The 22,784-nt window shown below is 41.9% G+C and overlaps 1 protein-coding gene across 2 annotated transcripts in view; it reads right to left on the bottom strand.

The window, feature by feature from the left end:
• The window catches only part of TNFRSF11A (TNF receptor superfamily member 11a), a 48,655-nt gene that overhangs the window by 6,603 nt on the left and 19,268 nt on the right, over window positions 1-22,784 (bottom strand). Inside the window, exons 2-8 of one of the 2 annotated variants that reach the window (XM_020786656.3) lie at window positions 16,217-16,298; window positions 11,286-11,411; window positions 9,817-9,960; window positions 9,321-9,414; window positions 7,236-7,327; window positions 5,697-5,804; window positions 929-981 (exon numbers count right to left, since the gene is read on the bottom strand). In XM_020786656.3, coding sequence (XP_020642315.3) covers window positions 929-981; window positions 5,697-5,804; window positions 7,236-7,327; window positions 9,321-9,414; window positions 9,817-9,960; window positions 11,286-11,411; window positions 16,217-16,298 — 699 coding nt within the window. The remainder of the gene's footprint in view (window positions 1-928; window positions 982-5,696; window positions 5,805-7,235; window positions 7,328-9,320; window positions 9,415-9,816; window positions 9,961-11,285; window positions 11,412-16,216; window positions 16,299-22,784) is intronic. The other variant, XM_072998532.2, reaches the window with a different exon arrangement.

Below are 22,784 nucleotides of genomic sequence, written 5' to 3'. Positions count from 1 at the left end.
ATCCTAGGGGATGTTCATGACATAGATGTCCATCTATTCTTGCAAGGAAACATCCACAAACAGCATATAAAAGACAAGTAGCAACAGGTGGCTACTCTGAAGGAGACCAGAAAATCATCTACTGGCATGAGAAGTCTGGCCTTCTCTATAGTAGCACTAGCCTTTTGGAACCAGCTTCCGATTGAGCTGTGATTGGCTCTCTCCCTCCCCATTTTTAGGAGGCTGCTGAAGACACTGCTCATCAGAGTGACCTTTCAATGCAACCTTGCTTGATCCCCCCCCCAACCTCTTGTGCTCTGACTTTTTAATGCAGAAATGTTATGCCATCTTGGCTGGATTGCTGAGTTTATTCTTTCCATTTGATTAGTTTTATTTATGATTTTATTGTTGTTTGTTTACAGTTCATTTTATTTTATTATGCTGTAAACTGCCCAGAGTAGTGATTCACACTAATGAGACGGTACACAAAATTAAATAAATCAATGGCAAAATGAGGTGATTAAATTTAATTAAGAAATTTAGATATCTGTAGTGTGAACTGAGAGAAAAATCTGCATCCTATAGGTGCTTCTTTGGTTTTAAAGGTGCCTGGAATGTCTGCCTAGGAAAGCCAATGAGAAATTCAGAGTAATAATATTTCCAGAGAATAAAAATGGCAATTAACATGAAATTCAATGGATTCCAACCAGCTGTAGGCATGTTGCTCAGAGCAAAACTCAGACTTTCCCTGATATCCTTTGTGGTTCCTTGTTCCTTGCAATTTCGCCCTTCCCTCTTGCCCTTCCTTATGTGGTATGGCAGCTACTGAATAACTGTTGACAAAGCTTTGACCTTACTTCACCACTTTGAGTTCACCAGCTGCCAAGGATATCAAACGGAGATTAGAGACAGCATAATATAATAAAAATATGTGCGGGTTAGAATTCACCTTTGTCCCTTTTATTTGTCTGCATATCTCTTGAGCCCAGTATTGTAAATCTGCTGGAGAGAGAGAGAGAGAAAGGTAGGAATCAGTCAGATTTCTGACACAGTAAGAGAGTCACCAATAAAACCTTATACCATGTAACAATCCACAGAAACCAGTTCACCCAGACTGCTTAGTTTTCAACATCTTTTCGGCCCATTGAAAGCAAGGGAGTTCAGGTGATTCATTCACTGTTGGCAGTAGGACTGAGGGAATTCATTCAACACTCTGATGGTCTCACAAGAAGCACAGCACCAGGGCTTCTTTCCACAATGTCTGGATCTAGGAGCCCAGCTGGGTGAAGCTGGTGATATACATCTACCTTGTGTGGCTGAGTGATTGGCTGAAAATGAACTACATTGCTAGCCTCAATACACTGTTTCTTGAGACAAGCTTTACTTGAACCATGCAGGAAAACAAGTTGGGGTAGAATATGCCATGCTGTTGATAACATAGAAGTCACATCTAAATAATATTAAACCCAAGTACTAGAGTTCCGTATCAATTAATGCATTACATTCATACTCTCATATTGTATCTGGGTAAACCCACCACCCTCAGGCTGCGACTATATGGGATTTGCTCTACAGGTGAATTTGAAGTATTTTTTTTACTGACCACATGATGCAAAGTCTTATTTGAATCAAAGCAGCTTTTTTCTCTGCTATTGGGGTGTGTGTGTTTCTCCAACTTTCCAAGCTGGAATGATTCAAACAGGCTTTCTGCCATGTGTTTAATTGTGATATGTTCTTTTAAAGATGAGCATGTGTGTCTGTAAGTGGTGTTTTTGCCTTGTGTAGGTAGTTTGGATGTTGCATTCAGGACCAGAGGAACACCCCCTCCCGAATTCCTTCCTTCCTCCTGATCATCCTCCATTTTTAATTAATTAAAAAAAAATCTTACATACATGAGATTAGTGTTATATCATCCTATCACCTTATCACTGAGTTATTGTTATTATTATTCCCCATATTTATGCCCTCCTCAGTTCCACATCAGATTGACAGAAGTCAGATGGGAGAAAGAAAGAAAGAAAGAAAGAAAGAAAGAAAGAAAGAAAGAAAGAAAGAAAGAAAGAAAGAAAGAAAGAAAGAAAGAAAGAAAGAAAGAAAGAAAGAAAGAGAGGGAGGGAGGGAGGGAGGGAGGGAGGGAGCAAGGGAGGGAATTGTGGGCTGGAATGTGAATCACCTCACATTCCATATGAAGCGTGCACTCCCAAATCAATCCTTTTGTGAGCACTGACTGCAATTTCAAAAATAAAACAGATTGCAAAGCAAATCACAGCAATGTAGTTGCATCCACAATTTCTAGAATTTTAAGCACACTCAAAGCAAATTATTTTTACTGCTTTTTCAATTTACTGTGGACACCACCCTTGAGGGAATAAAAGGAATTACAAGGCATCAGATGTAGTACCAAATCCTCTAAACTCAGTTGAGCTGAAACTTCAATCTAATTTTCTCAAAATGTTCACATTTTAGAAGGGCTTGTATTAACATTGACTGTGTGGACCGTCCCCTCCCTGCCACATAAATGGAAGATGTGGAGCATTCGTGCCTAAAATAGAACATTCCACATGAACTGGATCTTTGTTCCATCTCATATGCCATCAGACTATGACTGACCTGTTCATGATCTAGCTGAGTGCAAGTGATTGGTTGGTTAGTCTGTTGAAATCACATGAACTGCTGAAGGAACAATTATATATAGCCCTGGGAAGACTTGAAAGGAACAACAAAAAAAGCCAAAGACCATATAATCTACTTGCCCCCCTCCTGAAAGAAATTGTGTTTCCGTGAGTAATGTGCTTTGCTGGGATAGGAAGTGGCGAGAACCCTGGGCAAATTAGGACGTCTGTCGATGAAGTAAAGAGCTATAAAGATATGACAGTGGAAGCAACTACTTCCTATCTCTCAAGGCAAGGGTGTGGACCCTATTTCAGCCAAAGTTAATTTCAAAGAAATTTGGGTGTGCTGCATTCCAATGATGGGCAGGATCAATGGCAAATAAGTGGGATCCAAAAACACTAGCATATTTTAGTGTAGAGCTGTTACTGCCATCAACTAAGTCTTAAGAGAGGCATTTATTTATTTATTTATTTATTTATTTATTTATTTATTTATTTATTTATTTATTTATTTATTTATTTATTTGATTTATATCCCGCCCATCTGGTCTGGTCGACCACTTTGGGTGGCTTCCAACAGAAATTTATACAATACAACATAAGAATATTACAAACAGTCTAAACACATACAATAGCAAATCAAATATAGAAGGGAAAAAAGAGTTAAATATTGACAGGAGGGAAGGGCTGAACGTATAACCATGTTTTTAATTGACTCTTGAAAGTGCCCAGCGTAGGGGCCGCATGAATCACCGGAGGAAGGTTATTCCAGAGGCAAGGAGCCACCACCGAGAAGGCCCGATTTCGTGTTCTTTCCTTCCGGCCCTCCCTCAGCATTAGGCTCCTCAGCCTCAACTCTTGGCTCGTGCGGGTGATCCAAGTAGATCTAGGTGGGAGCAGGCGTTCTGCCAGGTATTGAGGTCCTAAACCATTTAGGGCCTTATATATATTAACACTTTGAAGTCAACGCAGAAACGAATGGGCAGCCAATGCAGCACGGCCAGAGTAGGAGAGATATGTTGGAATTTTCTCGCTCCAGTAAGGAGTCTGGCCACTGCATTCTGCACCACCTGAAGTTTCCGCGTCAGCTTCAAAGGAAGCCCCACGTAGAGCGCGTTACAGTAGTCTAATCTAGAGATTACGAGCACATGTACTAAAGTAGTGAGCGTCCCCATGTCTAGGTAAGGTTGCAGCCGGGCAATCCGCCAAAGATGAAAAAAGGCGGAGCGAACTACCAATGCCACCTGTGTTTCCATGGTGAGCGTTGGGTCCAGGTGTACCCCATGCTGCGGACCCCACTCTTCGCAGCCAGGGTCACCCCCCCCCCCCAAATGAGAGAGAGTCACCCAAGCCGCCAGCCACAGCGCCACCCACCCTCAGGACTTCCATCTCGTCCGGGTTCAGCCTGGGATGGGAAAGAAAATGTAACCACTGATTGAAAGTGTCCTGCGGAAGAAAGTGTGGTTCCCTGGGGAACATCAAAGAACTGAAGTGGGACCACATTCAGTTCTAGCCTTTCTTTGAGAGTTACCATGTATAGATTTAATCAGCAGTCAGAAGAGTTGGCATCTCTGTTTCCTTGTAAGTAAAAATATATATGGGTAGGTCTCAAAGGCTACCTGACAGGTATATAGAGAAAGAATCTTCACAAGGGATTCCATTACGGCCTGCCCCAAGTTTGTCTTAGACTTGCAGTAGAGGCTACCATTAAAGTTCAACCTATTCAAGTGATTCTTGCTGGAGAGCAGTATAGATGGATAGAGCTAGCCACAAAACCACTTAAACCAGTCTGACATACTTTTAAAGCTGACTCACAGTTTTAGCCTCAATCAACAACCCAGTAAAGTTGAAATGTTTGCATTTCATCCTGTTTTGTCCAATGGGTGAAAGCAAACCAGCCCAAATTCTACTATTTCAACCTAAGTGAATTGTAGATCTCTGGAAGCCAGCAGTGTGGACTTTCTAGGACTATGAGAACCAAGATGTTTAAGAAGGGATTCTGCAATATCAGGAAAGGAGTCCTGGCCATTTAAATGGAAGGAAACAGATCTGCACTTACAAAATAATTCAAGCACAAGTGTGATTTCTTCCTTTTAAAGAAACTGAGATGCTTGTGTACAGGGCACCTGTTGTCTATACAAGCGAACAGTCACCCCTGGGTCCAAGATGTTGACAAAGGGAATAGCCCATGAGTATTAAATTGAAGGACTCTGGGATGACATTACTCTCTTAAGAATTTCCATTCATTTCAGTCGGCTTAAAAACAAGAACTTCCTGGTGGATTGCTCCCATGGCATATAAGCATACATTGCATTAGAGTCATGGCCAAAGAAATGCCTTGTGGGAGTGAATTCTATGTGTGAAACTCCTAAAACTGGATATAGCTCTTTAGCTTCAGATCAAGAAGGTACATTTGCAGAAATGGCAAGTAAACTTTGCTGAAATGAAGAAGCTGAGAAGAACACTGGCCAAAATCCTGTTGGTGATTCAGGTGCATGCAGATTAAACTGTGTAACTCACTGCAGTGAAGTGCCACTAGTTAATGTGGTACTGGTTGCTTTAGTAGGTATGTCCCTGTTGTATAATCAGATGTGTGCCTTGTAATGCAAGTCAGTAGCAATTCACTGAATCATGCAATTTAACTTGTGCACTCATAAATCACCTATAGGATTCTGGTTACTAAGGGTTAATTTAAAGACAAGTCTAGTGTATATATACTTGTTTATATACTTGTTTTTATAAAGGTAATTTAAAAAAAAAAAGGAAGTAAAAAGATAACATGCAGCTTATGTACCCTGTTTCCCTGAAAATAAGACCTAACCTGAAAATAAGTCCTAGTATGGTCTTTCAGGACACTCCTAATATAAGCCCTACCCCAAAAAATAAGCCTCAGTTAAGTGAAACTCTGTCTTCCACCATTGTGCAGAGCCAGAAGAGGACATGACTGTATCTGAATAAATGTAGGTTGTTGTACATGAAAAAAATAAAACATCCCCTGAAAATAAACCCTAATGTGTTTTTTTTGGAGCAAAAATTAATATAAGACCCTGTCTTATTTTCGGGGAAACATGGTAATAAGACAAGATATCATTAGGAGCCACATACCTTTCAGTGTTTTTCCCTTGTTATGATAGTATATAGCAAGGACTGCAATTCCAATCAAGGCAACAGAGAGGAGTGGAGCAATCAATGTATAAAACAATGTGCTGGTTTCTGGAAAATGAGCAAATCATGTCTGAACATCCAGGAATCTCAGATTCTGATACAGTTCTTAAACTGGTTTTATTCTCCCAAAGGAGTAATTATTTTAATTTATTTATTATTTTGAATTTAACAGTAATTCAGTGGGATCCCTCCCCCAAAAGTGTAGTGTTTGTTCCCCTCTGATTCAAAGCTTAATCAAAAAGTGCATAAAAGAAAACTGAAAACTCCCAGTACAATTTGGGTGTGGGTGGGTGTGCATTAAAAACAAATTGCAATCAGGCTTGCATAAATCCTATTTTAATTAAACTTGCAAGATGAGATGGCAATTCACTGGGAATGATCTTTGGCCTACCAATTTCAATGTTAAAATAATAAGTGGAGTTTAGAGCAGTGTTCCCCAACGTTTTTACTAGTGTGGACTGGGAGAGTCTCTGAGGGAGGTGGGGCGGCCCTTCGCGCTTGCCCTCATTGATGCACGTGCGCAGTGGTTGGGGAGTGCACGCGCCATAGGCGCGTGCGCGTTCCCTCACTGCTTCATGCATGCACAGGAGTGCCTGCACACCCGCACGCCCACCCCACTCCTGCGCGCGGGCGCATGCTTGAAAGGGTGAGGGAGTGTGTGCTGCCGGCGACGGTGGAAGCCTACGAGTCTTTTTTAATTTTAATTTTATTTTACCTAGCTTTTGACAACCCCCCACTCCCGTCGCTGCCGGTGCTGCCGTGAGGAGAGCACCCGGAGCACCCGGGCCTTGTTCTCCCTCCCGGCTCTTGCCAACCCCGGTCGCCGCCGCCGGGCTGGGCCGCCAAGACAGACCTCTCTCCGCGCCCCATGCACAACCTCCTCTCCCCACAGCTGCTTTGCGCCCGCGGGGGCTTGCGGGAAGGGGTGAGGGAGGACTCACGCCAGCGCCAGCACACGCGTGCAAAGCAGCTGTGGGAAGGGGAATGCATGCGGGGGGGCGGGGGGAGGTCTGTCTTGGCGGCCCGGTCGGGCTCAAGCCAGGGACCAGCAATGGGCCGCGGACCGGTCGTTGACGACCTCTGGTTTAGAGGACTTAGAGGATACAGGCCATGTGCCCACCTGAATGTTTTACATCTGATAAGGCTGAAGGGTCTGTTGTGTACACCAACTTCCATTCCCATGAAGTCATAATAAAGACTAATATATATCCTATAAACCATTTGGCCATCACTACTGCCCACAACGTGGACATGTTATTGCTGGTGCTTATATATTAACATCACATCGTTAAAGAAAACACAGTCTTTTAGTGCCAAAAGGTCATGTACACTTTCTAAAAATAATTTCCTTGATTAATCGGGTATAACGTTAAAATTGGCCCATTCCATTTTTTACAATTACCAAAACTATCCAGTAAGAAATTAAAGTCATGAGAAATATTCATTGTTACTCAGTTCTTTCCAAGCTCTGCTACTTACCTTCTTGCAACTGTGTGTTCAGCTGCAGCTTGCAAACGGCATCAGACCGATTATCCCCAGGACTTTTTTCCTCCATTCCAAGAGCTGTGCAGCTTGAGAAAGAATGAATGAAAGGAAGCACTGCATCAAGTATTACACCTACAAAGTTACAGAAATAGAGAACAAACACATGGTGCCTCTCAGCTGTATAAGCATCACTACAAACAGGACCAAGCTGGAGGCTTAAGCAGATGTTACAAGAGATCCAGAATGGAGCAGCAGCCATGATGTTGCTAGCCTGTCTCTAAAGCTGACAGTCAATGGTGTGGTGCTGGAGCAATGCATTGTACAGTAATATCGTATAAACAAGTTACAATAGCCTGAGTGCTACAAGGAAGAGAGAATGAGATTAGCAGTAAGTAGCCTGTTGTTGTTTAGTCGTTAAGTCGTGTCCGACTCTTCATGACCCCATGGACCAGAGCACGCTAGGCCCTCCTGTCTTCCACTGCCTCCCGAATTTGGGGCAAATTCATGTTGGTGCTGTAGCTTCGATGACACTGTTCAACCATCTCGTCCTCTGTTGTCCCCTTCTACTCTTGCCCTCACACTTTGCCAAAATCAGCGTCTTTTCCAGGGGGTCTTCTCTTCTCATGAGATGGCCAAAGTACTGGAGCCTCAGCTTCAGGATTTGTCCTTCCGGAGAGCACTCAGGGTTGATTTCTTTTAGAATGGATAGGGTTGTTCTCTTTGCAGTCCAGGGGACTCTCAAGGGTCTCCTCCAGCACCACAATTCAAAAGCAACAAGTCTTCGGTGGTCAGCCTTCTTTATGGTCCAGCTCTCGCTTCCATACATCACTACAGGAAAAACCAGAGCTTTGACTATGCGGACCTTTGTCGGCAAGTGATGTCTCTGCTTTTTAAGATGCTGTCTAGGTTTGTCATTGCTTTCCTCCCAAGAAGCAGGCGTCTTTTAATTTCGTGGCTGCTGCCACCATCTGCAGTGATCATGGAGCCGAAGAAAGTAAAATCTGTCACTGCCTCCATATCTTCCCCTTCTATTTGCCAGGAAGTGGTGAGATCAGTGGCCATGATCTTAGTTTTTTTGATGTTGAACTTCAGACCATTTTTTTGCGCTCCTGATTAAGAGGTTCTTTAATTCCTCCTCACTTTCTGTCACCAGTGTGGTATCATCAGCATATCTGAGGTTGTTGATAATTCTTCCGGCAATATTAATTCTGGCTTGGGATTCACCCAGTCCAGCCTTTCGCATGATGTATTCTGCATATAACCAGGGAGACAACATACAGCCTTGTCGTACTCCTTTCCCAATTTTGAACCAATCAGTTGTTCTATATCCAGTTCTAACTGTTGCTTCTTGTCCCACATATAGATTTCGCATTAGATAAAGTCGTCAGGCACTCCCATTTCTTTAACAACTTGCCATAATTTGTTGTGGTCGACACAGTCAAAGGCTTTTGCGTAGTCAATGAAGCAGAAGTAGATGTTTTTCTGGAGCTCCCTGGCTTTCTCCATAATCCAACGCATGTTAGCAATTTGGTCTCTAGTTCCTCTGCCCTTCGAAATCCAGCTTGTACTTCTGGGAATTCTCAGTCCACATACTGCTGAAGCCTGCCTTGGAGGATTTTCAGCATAACCTTGTACCCTGTAGTACTCAGTATAGTTCTAAAACAGAGTTACAGATACATGTTCCTAACTTGAGAAGCATCATTGATCTTTGTGGGTAGAATGGCAGACTGGGGACATGAGAAATCCAGATTCAAGTCCTCACTGAACACTGATATGGACACAGTGACCTTGGCCCAAACATTCTTTTGTAATCTTGACCTACTTTACTGGTCTGTTGAGAGATCACGTATGATGGGGAAGAGACATGTGTATGCATTCATGAACTTGTGGGGTCAAAAGTAATGGAGAAATTACCTTTCTCCATGATAAGAAAGGCATATATAATTTCTCCATTATAAATGTAATGGAGAAATTAAATAAATTTCCCACAACCAGAAGCAAATGTTTCTAAATGTAAACAAACAGGCACAGTGAGGCTTTCTTAAACTTTTTACTATGTCAGAGGTTTCTGCTACTTACTTAGTCCAGGTTTTGCAGGCCTCAGTTGCAGACGAGACATTAGAGAAGTATCCTCTAGGACATGGTATGCAGACGGTATTCTTGTTTTGTTGTACTGTGAGAAATATGATAAACAAAATTACTTAGTAGTGCAGCTTTGCTTCACATAATGAGGACAAGCTGCATTGCTAAAAAAAAAAAAAATCATATCTCCACCTGGAAGGGAGAAGAAGTGATTGTGGAGTCTGCTAAGAAAAGCAACCTTGGTCGGCCTTGTGTTTTATGCACCTTGACCTGGAAGAGGGGTGTGTGCCACTTTGCCTGAGGCAGCAAAATGTCTTAAGAACATAATAACATAAGGAGAGCCCTGCTGGATCAGGCAGTCCAGGCGACTCTCAAGGCTCTCAGGCTGACCATAGAAAGAGGAGTGCAGCCTATTAATTTCTATTAAAAAAAAGAGAACTCACTTTCAAATAAGTCAACTTCCCAGAGATATTCAATTAAATCAAACTCTTACCAGGATATTTCACTCCAGAACCGGGAGGGCATTTTATGTTTCGACGGCAGCAGTCACAGTCTTCATTCCAGTGATAGCCAGCCGTGCAGGCACACTGTCGTTGGGAAGTGCTGTTTCCTGGGTTCACTTCTATTAAAGCTCTTCCTTTAAATGAAACAAAAAGGGGGATGTAGATGGGAGTTAAAACCCAAGTTCATGCCTTGATCGCTTCTTTCAGAGCTCTCAACTTCACATAAAACCATAGGTATCCCAGGTCACACTACAGAGAAGTGAGGCTGAGAATCTATCTTGGCTTATGCAGTTTTGCTGTTCACAATGTATGCAGGATTCCTGTTTTATGTCAGTTTAAAAATGCCTGATCCTCCAAGTATGAAGATTCTACTGTTGTGCCAGTTGCAAATTACTTTGCTTTTGTTTTGGCAATTCCTCATCAGGAAGTCAACAAGGGACCCCATTTGGAAGTTCCTTGGGCAGACATGGCAGCTCTGAAGCAATCTGTTTCCTCAAGCATCCAAAGAAACCAAACAAAAAACAAAGGACAAAAACATGTAGCACCTTAAAGACTATTACATTTTAATGGGAGCTTTCATGGATCATGCCCACAATAATGCTGCATCACCTTCTTATCCTGAAACTGGTGTCTCATACATTTTGGCTCACAGTGATTGGAAAACTACCTAGACTAACCCGAACTGTGTATGAACTGTACCACATGAGAAAATTCAGAGATGCATGTAAACATGTGTGCAGGAAAAGAGCAAAAAGGATGATATAGCGGGAGCTTAGGAGCATTCTCCCCCTCCTCACAGGCTGTTGCACGAGAAGAACCCACATCACAGCTGAGTATACTCATTTGCTGTGGCAGATTGTAGTGCAATGCGGTAGCAGAAGTGTGGTCACACTGTAATCATAAATATAATAGAATGCCCTCCCCTTGGAGGCTTAACTGGGCTTGTGCTGGCTCCATTTTGGCACAAAGTCAAACAATATGGCTCTTTATACAAGGTATCAGGGCTCAGTGATCAAGGATGGCTCTGCACTTCTGGGCTATAGAGTTCTGTCCATTATTTTATTATTTATAATTGCTTTATGTTGCTTATTTATACCCAGTCCTAAGATCTCTAGATAAAAGGGCTGAATGCAGATATTTTACTAAAAATATATAACTGTCCATGTACAAATAAGACAAGGAGATGTTTTAGAGGGTACTTTCCCCCCTTGGACCCCTCTTCCCCCCCCCCCCCCGCTGCCTCTCCCAAATTCCTTTACAGGCTCTCTCCCAAAGCCAGCTCTTTGATAGATGCATGTATTTTAATCTATCAACATGATTAAATACTGTATAAGAGTAAAACAAATTCAGCCCTGCTTATACGTTTACAACCTAGTGTTCTGTTCCAACTAATGCAATCAGAAAAGTAGGCAAAAACCCAAATGAGAGTCATCATGACACTTTCCAGTGTTTTCCTTACCATGATCGCATATTTTATGAAGCAAGCACTTTTCTTCTTCATTCCAGACATCCATGTATTCATTTGGGCCACATGGCTGGCATACGGTCTCTGACATGGCAGTGCATTTTGCTGACATATACTTTCCTGAGAAGGACAGGACAAAAGACTGATCACATTTCATGATCCTGGAAATCAGCAAGTAAATCTTTACTAGGGGGGCTTAACTACAGTGATCTTCATCCTCCCAGGTAGAATCCTTCAATTGGTTTACTTGAAGTGAGCGTAGTCAAATGTTTATGCTACAAAGATGGGCTCTTTGCACAGAGCTATGATGGCTAAAAGCATGACCTGGTAGGCCAGGTAGTTTAGCTCTTGACAGAAGGTACCTAATCATGACTGGAGACTCTATAGCCCATGGCAAGTGGAATCAAGAGCAGAAAGCAATGTCTAGGACAGCTGTGGAGTTTGCTGGGTTTTCTGATACTTACCAAGTTCTCAATAAGTGATTCAAAATAGTGGCTGACATACTCTGTTGCTTAGCACAGTAAGTTGCACTAGAGAAGGTTCACTGAATGAGGGTTTTTTATGAGGTAATTTTTGTATTAGTTTCACAGATCCAAATGGACCTACTCTAAATGTTACTTAGTGTGCTAAGCAACAGGACTTCAGTCAACAATTGACAGATCACACCGAAGTATGTTATTTATAAGTCTTGGCTTAGTTGGTACAGGAGTTCAAGTGTCTCAGGTTCCATTTTGAAAATTCAATTCCATCCTGGAGGACATCTCCTGTCTGGCTTCTAAGGCTGCAGTTATGACTCATCTTCCCTAATTAATGACTCAGAGGTTGTGTCCACTCTGAGCATCTGAACTCTTTCAACACAGAAAACACAAAAGTAGTCCTCAGAATATGCTGCTCAGTCCTATGAGATCCAAGGGCTTGTTGATTGTCTCTTATATCTGTATTCCTTTGAATCAACGGATATGCTGTTTTCTTGATTTGGATCATAATGTACCTGAAAACAAACCTTCACTTTCTGTGTGCAGTCTCGGGTACCCATTTTAAGATTTCCATATTGTATACATCAGGCATATTTAATTTAATCTGTGCTTCATCTCCTGGAGAACTGGACCCTCTTTCTGTACACCTAGAAGGACTAAGCACTGTACAGTGGCGCCTCACTAGACAGTTATTCCGCATGACAGTTTTTTTGCTAGACATTGACTTTTTGTGATCGTTATAGCGATTCACAAAACAGTGATTCCTATGGGGGAATTTCGCTGGACAATGTTTGGTCCCTGCTTCGCAAACCAATTTTCGCTAGACAACGATTTTGACAGCTCCCTCCGCACTCGCAAAATGGGTGTTTTCGGGATCTAAGCTTTGCAAGACAGCTATTTAAACAGCTGATCGGCGGTTCGCAAAGCGGCTTTCCTGTGGCCGATCTTCGCTAGACAACGACGAGTCTTGCCCATTGGAACACATTAAACAGTTTTCAGTGCATTCCAATGGGGAAATGCTTTTCGCTTCACAATGATTTTGCTAAACAGCGATTTCAGTGGAACGGATTATCACCGTCTAGCGAGGCACCACTGTACCACTTTTCTAATCAAGACAGCTTCATCATCTCCAGTGTACAGACAATAAACCAGTATTGAGTTAAAATCACTGTGCAGCACCCTATCTCATATACGCAAAAAGGATGCTGATTTTGGAGGCTCCATGAAAAAGAGGATGGTTCTTTTAATAGTTGTGTGGAACAAAAGATTTTAAGTGAAAGAGCTTGCGTGGCTAACTACCCTTGCTGAAATTGCTCTTCTAAAAAACTATTTTAGAGACTGATGACTTGTCTTCTTTTTCCTTTTGTCACCCTAATTCTGATAACCCAAATTCCTTCCTGAACCCCTTTGGGACAGGCTCCAGTTCTATGTGCTAGGAACTATCTGTTCATCTATCTATTCATCCATTCATCTCACAGTACACTGTAAACTATAAACTGCTTCCAAATGTCAACTATTGTGTTTCCCCAAAAATAAGACAGGGTCTTATAATAATTTTTGCTCCAAAAATGCATTAGGGCTTATTTTCAGGGGATATTTTATTTTTATTTTATTTACAACAATCTACATTTATTCAAATACAGTCATGTCATCTTTTTCTGGTTCCTGCACAATGGTGGAGGGCAGAGTTTCACTTAATTGTGGCTTATTTTTGGGGTAGGGCTTATATTACGAGCATCCTAAAAAATCATACTAGGACTTATTTTCAGGTTAGGTCTTATTTTTGGAGAAACAGGGTATTTGAGGAATCTTCCAGACATTGCTGCAACCAGTAAAACTTAGAGGATCATTACATGGACATTTGTCCCTCTGTTTGGTCTTCTGCAATGGACTGGTTTCCTTCTTTTCCAGCAATCACACAATGTATGTGCCAGTGTATGCCAGCCCACCCCAGAGTGCTCTTACCTGTACTATCCTGGCTCCCTCTCAGTGGCTACTCTTCTTAAAGTACAGGTAGGACCATTCCAATTTGGTTCAGTTCCAGCATGTCCGATTGCTGGGACTGAACCAAAATGACTGGCTGGCTGTCCCTTTGAAGAAGCCTGTTAAAGAGGGCAAGAGGATATGATAAAATTTTGCATTTCTTTTTAATTCTTGCTAATGCATCAGTCATCCTTTGAAAGGGCTTCTTTTTTTTATATAAAAGTCCTATAACAATATGCAACAATTAGAAAGAAGTGCAAAATCATTCCTCCCTTCTCCTCCAAAGATGAATGTCAAGGAAAATTTCTCAAGATCATTAACTGGCTTCTTCCTCCATGCTTGCTTAAGCTGCTGAACGATCTCGAGAAATGGGAAGCTTTCCATTAAACGGAAGAAGCCTTGATCAGGCTAAACAGGCTCGCTTGGGTTTCGTGTGGTTGATCCTTGCATGTGGATGCATGGTTTTCACTCAGGGAGTGAACCAATGCAGGAAGAGGCATTCCACACACACACACCCCAGCTCTGACAGACTGGTGGCAGCCAGGCTGCTGGTAGGATGAAATTAGGAGTGTTTCCTGTAAATTCTCACTGTGAGAAGAGTTACATTGCTGTCTTCATGTCAGGGTGGAGGAGGTGAAGCTCTTTTCTTCTCCTGCCCGCTAAAGGCAAATCAAATCATTCTCTCTCTCTCTCTCTCTCTCTCTCTTTCTGTGTGTGTGTGTGTGTGTGTGTGTTTGTGTGTGTGTGTGTGTGTGTGTGTGTGTGTGTGTGTGAGAGAGAGAGAGAGAGAGAGAGAGAGAGAGGTGTGTGGGAGGGAGGTTGGCTCTGTGTGAGGTGCAGATTATAAAGCAGGAAGGAGCCAGAGTGTGGCTGAAATAGATTTGCCATTTGAATGTGAGGATTGCATCAAATGGCTTATGACTCCTCCCTCCCCAAACCCAGCCAATGTTTACACCACACCAGCCTGTATGAAAAGGGCCTGGGTGGACAGGTCTTAAGACCATCTAGTAAGAACTGCTAGATAGCTCAGTGGTTTAGGCATCTGAGTCAGAGCCTGGATGTGTGATTCCTTACTGTGCCTCCTTGACAGGGGCTAGACTCGATGATCCATAAGGTCCCTTCCAGCTCTGCAGCTCTAAGATTATTATTAAGTTTCTGTCACAGAGGTTTGAATTGGATCCTTCTCTGTCTTCTGGCTGTTAAGACATGAAGCACAATCCTATGTCTGTCTATAAGAAGTGGAGTCCAACCATGCCCAGAGGACCACACATTGTCCATGTCGTGCAGCCTTAGCACATGTGGATCTACAGATATACAGTGGTGCCTCGCACAGCGAGGTTAATCCGTCACGGATTAACCCTCGCTGTGTGAAACATCGCTGAGCGGGACAGGAAAGCCCATTGGAACGCATTAAACATAGTTTAATGCATTCCAAATCGGCTGAAAACTCACCGTTCAGCGATGCTTCTGGGGTCCGGCAGCCATTTTCGCGCCCTCCCCTCGCTGAACGAGGGCACGAAAATGGCTGCGATCAGCTGTTCCGCGGCTTCAAAATGGCCGCCGGAACAGCCGAAAGGGCCGGGCGCAGCGTTTTCGCGCCCTTGGTAAGCAAGGGGAGAGCGCGAAAACGCTGCGTGCAGCCATTTCGGCTGTTCCAGCAGCGTTTTCGCGCCCTCCACTTGCTTACCAAGGGCGCGAAAATGCTGCACCCGGCCCTTTCGGCTGTTCCGGCGGCCATTTTGAAGCCGCAGAACAGCTGATCGGCGGGTCGCAAAGCGAAGGTCGGTAAGCGAACCGCTTACCGACCTTCGCTCTGCGATTTTCGCCCATTGGGGCCATTGCTGTGCGATCGCAGTAGCGATCGCAAAAGCGTCCTCGTAGAGCGAATTCATCGCTCTACGAGGCGCTCGTTGTGCGAGGCACCACTGTACCATGGTACTAGAAAGCAAAATGTAAAGCCTATATGCTTTATACAAATCTTGCTTCTGTTGTATGTGTGGCCTTCACTGATGAGTCATCCTTAGCTTAGTAGATGGACATCCCAAATTCCTCTCCTCCTCCTCCTTTCTCAAACTATTACCTCTTTCACATCACAACCTCTCTCCAGCCTTTTTTGTTCAACTTTCAATATATCTTTTAGCTGCCACCTTTTCTATCTGTCTATCATAAACCCATTTCTTTTTCACAATCTTAGTATTTTCTAGTTTTAAAAAATGGCAGCAAGTTATGTGGGCTGTGTCCTTTGTGATGACATTGCCCTGGGATTTCTCTATGGTACCACAGAGACTTAAAAACATGCTGATGAGACTTCATTACGTCTTTACCTTATTTCAACCTCAAAATTCATCAAAAGTAGCAATGCAATAAGGAAGTGGTGGAGGAGGAGAGAACAGATGACTTTTAAAAAAACATTTAATTAAAAAATTAGATTTTGATTTGTGAATAAGAATGTCCTAACATGTTTACCTGGTTCACATTTGGTGCAGCATCGCCCAGCATATTCATAGTGCTGATCACTTTTACAAGGAGGAGTGACTTGTAAGGATATCTGTAGGACAGGAGAAAAGAGAAATACTGACATCACAATTGAAAACCTGTAAATTAAGAAATGTTTCAAGGAGACAAAATTTTCATGGCCAAATACAGATCCGACTCTGACTGCAGGTGCATGCCTTGGGGCTGTTGCAATATAAATATGCCATATATCAAAGATATTTATGGATTAGGCTTTTATGATGCAATCATCCTGCCTCATTCATTCACTCCTGGAATTTTACAGGAATTGTGTTCCTCCTGCCCCCTTCCTTATGTTTTCCCATCACTTTTTTAAAAAATTATAATGATAAAACCCATTTGGAAAGAAAATATGGAATTGCTAAACATTGGTTTTAGATCAGAAGTGCTAGGAACTCTTTCTGCAGAAACATTCCTAGCTCAATTGAAACAAAATGTTCTATCTTTCTTCTAACAGGATGGAAGCAAAATATAGGTGGATTAATATCTCTGACCATTTTCTCCCATTAAGTCACCTTCTTCCTCCTGCTATGTACTGTTGCAGTCTAACTTATGGCACTTCCAAATAGACAGCTCCTAGCTTTTGGGCCCTTCTCTCCTGACAGAATATGTGACAGGAAAAGCACAGGAGGTTTAAACATGGAAGACAGCTCTGAATCCTTCTTTACTCTTGTAAAATTTCATGAACAAGGCAGGATGATTCTCTGTAAAATTTAGAAGCACTCCTAAATGAGAGCCCAAGAAATATTTCAGTTTTTAGAGCTACACATAACATAAATGTCTTTTTTCCATTCATGGGTCATCTCTCTGATATCTGTTTCAGGCCATAATATACTGAAACTCCCCCTTCTTTTTCTTAATAAGGGGACAATGAAATTATACTCAAAAGTAATATTAACATGTGGAAATGAAATTACCTTATTTATATAACAACCGCCAGTTTCTAGGCATTTTAAACGGCATTTAAAAGGTAACTTTAGAAACATTCTGACAGGATTTTTAGAAGTCTGTGCCATTGCATAATCCTAATACTTTTGAAAAACAGGTAGTGAAACAGTAACAAAAAAGAGGAACACTTAATGCAACCAATAATTTTCTAACACTACAACAGGTACTTATAACGAATCATTTTTTAAAAACGAAATACCAAGCAAAAAGAAATTACTTTTAAAAGTAACTTCGCAAGGGCTGATAATAAGAGAGCTGAAATAACCAAGGGAGCTGAAATAGTGCTTCCCAGAAATGTACATAAATGTTTGTTTTGTTTTGTTTCTGTGGTGCCTTTGGTCAAACAAGTTTTTGAAACACAACAAAAACTTGAAATACCAGTTTATCAGACACCACACAAGCACACACACAAAACTGCTTTCAGCTCTCTGGTGAAAAAGAAAAGGGATCTCCAGTTACACTTCAAAAGGCTATATTTACAATTTCAGCACCAACTGCCCAACCTGCTTCTCTTTTTAACATCCTTTTGCAAGATAGATAGCGTTTAACAGCTACCACTAAAAAAAGGTTTGATAAAATAATTGTTTACATAAGCTTTGTAGGATTACCTTCAAACAAGCGAGATAATTTCAGCAAGGATGGGAAATTCCCAGATCTCATAGAAATATAATTCAGTCCCTTCAGAAGTTGGTAAATAATGGACTATACATTTGTGATCATTATAGGTAATCATTTGGAACTGCTTGGTTGACTTATTACTCAAATGGTTACACCTGGATTTAGACATTAATGAATACATATATATCATCTAAAAATCAGAAAGCCGTGAAAAGCTTTGACATAAGCATAACTGAACTTTCAACAGAGACACGGTTTCAACTATAAGCATGTGACTAAGTACGTAAATATATATAAAAAAACAGCACATAGCTAAACTATGTAATTTGCCTCTGTTGAATGTGGCGATGGTCACTAGTTTAGATCATCCCTCACCACATCTGAAGAAACCAGACCGGCTTGGGAGCAGAAGGCACGGCATCCAGCAATCTCCACCAACACTATAAGCCCAACACCCAGCATCTGTTGCTTGAGGCAACGACCTGACTCTGCCTCATGGTAGAGCCAGCCCTTTTGGAAATTCACAAGACAAGACATAAACGTGACACCTTTCTTCTGTTCATTTCCAAGCATACTGCCTGTGAACGTGGGGGTGGGATTGCTTTTCTTCTCTCTTATTGCAGATGGAGCTATCAATCCTCTATGAATTTATCTCATATGTGGTCTACAGCGGGGTACAACAAACGTATCTTTTTGGCACATAGTTTTTCTGGTCTGGAATTTTTCTAACAAAGCATTCATGCTTACATACTGATATCACATTCATTTCCTTCAAACGGCAACTGCAGTGGAAGAATCTAGCTGCAAAAAAGGGCTAAGAAAGAGGAAGCTGTTAATTCAAAATCCAATGGAAACTCATCAAGTTATACCAGCAGGACAACAGATGACAGCACCTACAAAGTGGTAAAGAAACTAGATTGTGCCTGTTGGTGTTAGTGTCACCTCTGTTATCCTCCATCTCTTGTCTTACATGAGTTCTGACCAGATTTTCATCAATATTGGCAAGATAATTTCAGCCCTATCCAGTCTTTTATTAAGAAATGTGATTCTGCGCAGCATTCCCTGATATTGTGTAAGCACTCTACTATAGCTCCTTCCCCTATCATCTGCACATATAGTGCAAATCTTTGTAGGGACAGAGCCTTCATGGAAACGATAAGATAGATTTCAAACAAGCTGGAACTCTGATAGAAAAGAATTCCAACTCATCCAAAGCCCCTGCATACTCAAGTATACATGCTAAGATCTCTTCTGTGGGCAAACTGCAGATACTGGAGAGAGATAAATGGCGTATGACATTAGAAATAGAGCTACTCAGCATATTACATTCCTTATTTGAGTGTTGATGTATTAATGTATTCTCGAAGGCTTTCACGGACAGGATCCGATGGTTGTAGGTTTTTCAACAACATTTGTTGTACTCTTAGAATAGCTATTTGCCTGTAGGGCCCATTCATTCTTGGCTATTCCAAGAATAAAATCACAAGAGCCATTAAACCGAGAAAAGAACACCAAACTGAAGAAGAAAAACAGCTACCCACAAATAAAGTATTTCTGCCATACATCAAAGGGGTCACGGACCACATCGGGAAACTTTGGAAAAAACACAACCTACAAATAGTATTCAAGCCCACGACAAAAATACAGCAAATGTTACAGTCAGCAAAGGACAAAAGGGATCCCCTCACCACTGCAGGAGTATACCGGATACCTTGCAGTTGTGGCCAGGTATATATTGGGACCACAAAACGCAGCATCCACACCAGAATCAAAGAACATAAGAGACACTGCAGACTAAAACAACTGGAAAAACCGGCAGTGGCTGAACATGCCCTGAAACAAGCTGGACATGGAATTCTATTTCAAAACACAGAAGTACTGGATAACACCAGCAATCATCATGTTAGACTACACAGGGAAGCCACTGAAATCCACAAACACCAGGAGAGCTTCAACAAAAAAGAAGAAAGTCTAAAACTCAACAAAGCCTGGCTCCCAGCACTGAAAAATACAGCTTGCAAAAGGTCAACGAACTCTACCCAGCCACAAGGACTGGTGATCACTGCACATAAAAGACTAGCTAATGACACCCATCAATCACAGTGACAGATCATCTCCCTCCCTTACCATAACAATACACCCATAACAAAAAACACCCTGATCACCATAATCACCCAATCTCCTGAAAAAGACAAAAAGCTGATCCCACAGCTATAAATACTAAACTATCCCACACACTACACCAGAATACAGACAGAATTCTAACTCCTGTCCTCTGAAGATGCCGGCCAGAGACTGGTGAAATGTTAGGAAGAAAAACCTTCAGAACATGGCCAAACGTGACCCACCTACTGTGTTTCCCCTTCCTCTTTAATATAAGACAGTGTCTTATATTAATTTTTGCTCCAAAAAGGCATTAGGGCTTACAGTGGGGTCTTGACTTAAGAACGGCTCGAGTTAAGAACATTTTGACTTAAGAACCGCTCTCATAGGAAAATATTGACTTGACTTAAGTACTTAGATTTGAGTTAAGAACTGAAAAAAACCCATGTGGGAGGCAGGGAAAGTGCAAAATTTGAACTTTCAATTAACTGTTGGCCAATGAAAAGGGTGCCTGTCTGCTTCCTCACTCCTCCCAGCGTTTAGAGAGTGGATTGGGAGACAGTCTTCAGACTGCCTGGTACTGTACTGCCTGGACTGTATTTTCCCTGCCCTCCTTGAACCTTTCTTGACCTAAGAAAAAAAAGAAACAAAATATCCCCCTCTAGTGGTCGAAGGCGGAATAGCAGCTTCCCATTAGTTTCTATGGATGGAAAAGAGCAGATACGGATCAAATGGTTTTCAATGCATTCCTATGGGAAATGCAGATTTGACCTGCGAACCTTTTGACTTGAGAACCGCCTTCCAATATGGATTAAGTTCTCAAGTCAAGCCCCCACTGTATTTTCAAGGGATGTTTTATTTTACAGTCATGCCATCTTCTTCCAGTTGATGCACAATGTTGCACAATGGTGGAAGGTGGGATTTCACTTAACTGGGGCTTATTTTTGGGGTAGGGCTTATATTACGAGCATCCTGAAAAATCATACTAGGGCTTATTTTCAGGACAGGTTGTATTTTTGAGAAAACAGGGTACAACAACCATAACTGCTGTATTACTTTAGGATAATCATTGGACAGAGCTACAGATGATCAGAAGTGAGAGAACATTTTGGTTTTACAGCTCCTAGATTTCAGGCAGAACACACACTGGCCAAGTAGCTTTTCCAAGCATTGACTCTATACAGAGCAATTTACTGCTTCATAAATGGCCATCAGGTGGCATGGGTGCAGAAGACTGTCAAAATGTTAACAAATGCGCATGTATTCTTGAAGTCATTTCTTCCTTTTTGGCTTCAGCCTGCAAGTTCCTCATGGTATGAAAACCTTTAACAATAACTTGGATAAACAGGGGCAAAGTCCTTAGCTTTAAGGAACAGTATGCAAATCCTCAAGAGAACACAGAACCCAATGTTAGAGAATACCAGGAAATCTATACATCTAATGAGAGTTCTGCTTTTTTTTAAAAAAAGGGCTACAGTCACTCATAATGAACCCATTCTATGACCTTTATGACAAAAGGAAGTTTTGTTGCTACAAGTTTCAGACACCACCGCACCTTGCAACACTACAATTGTAGACAATTAAAGTGCTTTGTATAGCAATATAACTCGCCTTTTTGATAAGCGGCTGGCAATAAAGTGATTTAAAAGCTGCTTTCTCTTCATATCATGATGCAAACAGAAAAATAAAGTCCATGTTCAGCACTTTTTTATCTCCTTACCAGATTCAGTGCTTTGCAGTCTAACTCCAAGTGCATTTACTCAAAAGTAAGTCCTATTGAGCTCAGTATGACTTATTAGGTAAATGCATACAGGACTGCACTTGTAATCTCTTAGTGTCATGAATGAGTGTAATGTTCAGAGATGGGCGAGCAGGAGGCATTTTAGTTATTTTACTGAAATATTTAAATGATTGTTCCCTGTCAAAGACTGGACTGGCAGAGTCCTGGTCACCTATCTTTCCTGGCCTTGTTGGTTGACATTTCCTGTTCCTTAGCTCCTCAGCCTTTCTATAGATATTGTAATTTCTAATTGCCATCTTTTTTCTATTTTAAAAATATTTCCTTCTGCCTTTAATTCCACAATCCCAAATGGCAAAGACAGCTCTGTGATCCATTCACAGAAACAAAGGTTTGAGTTGGGCAATAACTTTATTGACTCAAGAAAAAGTTAGAAACAAGATGAGCTTTTTTTTGTTCTCCAAAACTGTTCTTCAGCTAAAGATGGTGTAAAAACTCTGATTAAAGCTAATCGTTCAGAAATTGGCCAGATAGGCTGCCTATGGCTCATGAAACCAGACTGCCAACAAAGTAAAATGGAGTTCGGATTCCACATGAGACAGAGAAGACAATAGTAGTATCATTTTGCAGCTACCCTTCCATGGAACTACTACATGCATTTGGGCAGGTATAAGCGCTGCTGCCCCCACCAAGTGCCAGGGTATTGAGCAAAACTCCTTGGACATTATATGCATAGGCTCCAGACTGAGAAAATGAGATGAAGTTGCTTTTATTTACTTTTGGGTAGGTGGTACAGCTCCAATGATATCAATAGCAATCCCTCCCTGCCTGTCCATTCACTGGGAGGCTGAGTTCCAGTCACTGGCCCCTCCAGACAGTCTTGTGTCATTGGGACCACCAGTTGCCTCCACTGGGGCTGGCACATATAGGATCTCTGTAATTGTCCCTGTCAACTTGCACTCTTCAGGTAGGGCCTACAGTATATGGTCAAGCTGGCATTATTCCATGGGATTTACTGCCCCCTCCTGTAAGCACCACTGATGCTCCATTGAGGCATTGACATCGCTTGTACCTCTTTTGGGCTAGAGTGGGTGTTGACTGTCCAGTGGGTCT

The sequence above is a fragment of the Pogona vitticeps genome, chromosome 4 (assembly GCF_051106095.1).
Source record: "Pogona vitticeps strain Pit_001003342236 chromosome 4, PviZW2.1, whole genome shotgun sequence".
Taxonomy (NCBI): Eukaryota; Metazoa; Chordata; class Lepidosauria; order Squamata; family Agamidae; genus Pogona; species Pogona vitticeps.
The sequence above is the reverse complement of the archived record's forward strand: the minus strand, read 5'-3'. Positions and strand labels throughout refer to the sequence as shown.